Source organism: Leishmania braziliensis, chromosome 25 (assembly GCF_000002845.2).
Source record: "Leishmania braziliensis MHOM/BR/75/M2904 complete genome, chromosome 25".
Lineage (NCBI taxonomy): Eukaryota > Euglenozoa > Kinetoplastea > Trypanosomatida > Trypanosomatidae > Leishmania > Leishmania braziliensis.
Genome location: NC_009317.2, coordinates 685,151 through 687,098, shown reverse-complemented (window position 1 = coordinate 687,098; position 1,948 = coordinate 685,151). Strand labels below are relative to the sequence as shown.

The following is a 1,948-nucleotide window of genomic DNA, read 5'->3' as shown; positions in this document are numbered from 1 at the left end:
TTGAGGCAACGCTAAGGTGGAGAAGAGGAAAACGAGGATAACCGCAAGTATTTGATCATCTCTGAGGTACAGTGGAGGGAGGCGGGTGGCTTACAAAGCAGCGGCAAAGAGAGAAGTTCCTTTCACAATGGTATGCAGCACCCACTGCTCCTCCCTCCCTCCATCCAGAACTAACAGCCCCTCTTCCGCAGTGATCAGCAGCCGCCAGCGCACCCACCCCACACACACACAGATGTGCATGGGTCCTTTTTACGCTCTAGCGAGGCTGCATGTTAGTCGTACTGGGTAGACCGTAGATACACCGCCCAAGAGCTTTGCGAGCGCGCTTGATGTGGCAGCGTAAGGCATGCAACGCAGCGCACTCGCTGCGAGCAGCTGAGAGGTGATGCTGAAAGAGCCGCTCCTGTCGGTCCACCGCCTGTGCTTCCTCTAAGAAGACATCTAGGTTGTCTTCCAGTACGACGTAGGCGGTATGCACCGCTGCCTGGCAAGTGGCCAGTGCGTCGTTGAGGCTGATCAGCTCCTCATAATTTCTCTTGAGCACAGCGCTGCCCGGCACCACGGACGTCACCTTGGCATCACTACGGGTATGCTCGACCCACTTTGCATGACAGCTGTATGAGTTACCTGGCTGCGCTGCGGTCACAGCCGCCAATGTCGCCTTCATCTCCGCCACACCGCGTTTGAGAAACTTCTCGTACCCGCGCCATTCCTGCACCGCTGTGTGGATATCAGCGGCCGTGAGAGAGCCAACGTGGAGCACTGTGCTGTCAGTACCATGCACAACGGCGTCTTCATTCGGTTCTGTTGGCGCCGCGCCCTTGTCGGGTCTGGTCCTCTTGAAGGCTTGTCCGACGTGGGAGTCCTCACGCGTGGCCACGTCGCGCACGAAGACGTCTGCTCCCGCCTCCGCAGCCGTCACGAAGAGCCTCAGGAGCCGCAGCGATAGAGCTGAAGAAGACCGAGGGGCAGACGACTGGGCGTCTAGCCAGCTCAACAACTGGTGTGTCACGCCTCCCACACTCGAATCGGGCGCAGCGGAGCGGCTTGCAACAACCTCGTGTGCATCGGAGTCGATAGGGTCGGTCACTGGCATCGGCAGCGACGGTGCACTGGGAAGTGCTGCCGCACCGTCGTTGCCGATGGTGGCTGGGGCTTGCGGCGGGGACGCAGATGAGCCGCCCCCGAAAGGACGAGGCAGGTTGTGGCGCTGGACCCCGAGGTGCTCGAGCGTGGATAAGACGGTGTCCTCCATGCGCCTCAGATCAAAGAGAAACGATAGAAGCGGATCAACGACGGCCGCTGGGCCACCATAGCGAAAGGCGTGACACGCACCGTCGGCGCCAGAGGTCATCTTTGATTTTCGGTGGCAATTCTACTCGAGTTCGTGGGGCAATGAGGACGCAGGTGGGGGCACGGGCGTGGGCACCGCTTAGAGTGTGCTGAACGACGTCCTGGACGCCCACAGTGGGGGAGTGCGTTGGACCGATGTGCACCACGACCCATTAAAGACGAGGGTGAGGCGCCGTCGCTTCCACTTCTGCATCAGCGTCGACCCGTGTGCATGTGGGCACGTGTTCGCAAGAGGTATAAAAGAGAGGCCAGAGGGTGTGCATGTAAGTGTACGGGTGTGAGAGAAGCGAGGAGAAAAGAGGGTGATAGGCATGTTAGTATTTATTAAAACAAGGGAAGGAGGGAAAGAAGAGGCAGTGAAGGAATGTAAGAGGAAGGTGGTGCTTAGGGGAGCCGGCGGGGAAGATAAGATACGCGGCCGATGGTGCGGGGAGAGGAGAAGGGGGAACATGTGAAACACCCTGAGCTGAGGTGCACAAAACAACCAACAGAAAGGTAACAGAGAAGGTGGAAAAGAGAAGACTCTGCTACCCATTAACTGACACTCCACACACTACTGAAAGACTACGCCGCGTTGAAGGGTAGAACGTGGCTG

The 1,948-nt window shown here is 58.4% G+C and overlaps 1 protein-coding gene across 1 annotated transcript; it reads right to left on the bottom strand.

Annotated features, from left to right (window-relative positions):
- Positions 1–256: 256 nt before the first annotated feature.
- LBRM_25_1940 (conserved hypothetical protein) lies at positions 257–1,354 on the bottom strand (the record flags this gene model as incomplete). Its single annotated transcript, XM_001565646.1, has 1 exon — positions 257–1,354. One exon carries the CDS (start codon positions 1,352–1,354, stop codon positions 257–259), a length of 1,098 nt encoding a protein of 365 aa, XP_001565696.1.
- Between the last annotated feature and the right edge of the window lie 594 nt (positions 1,355–1,948).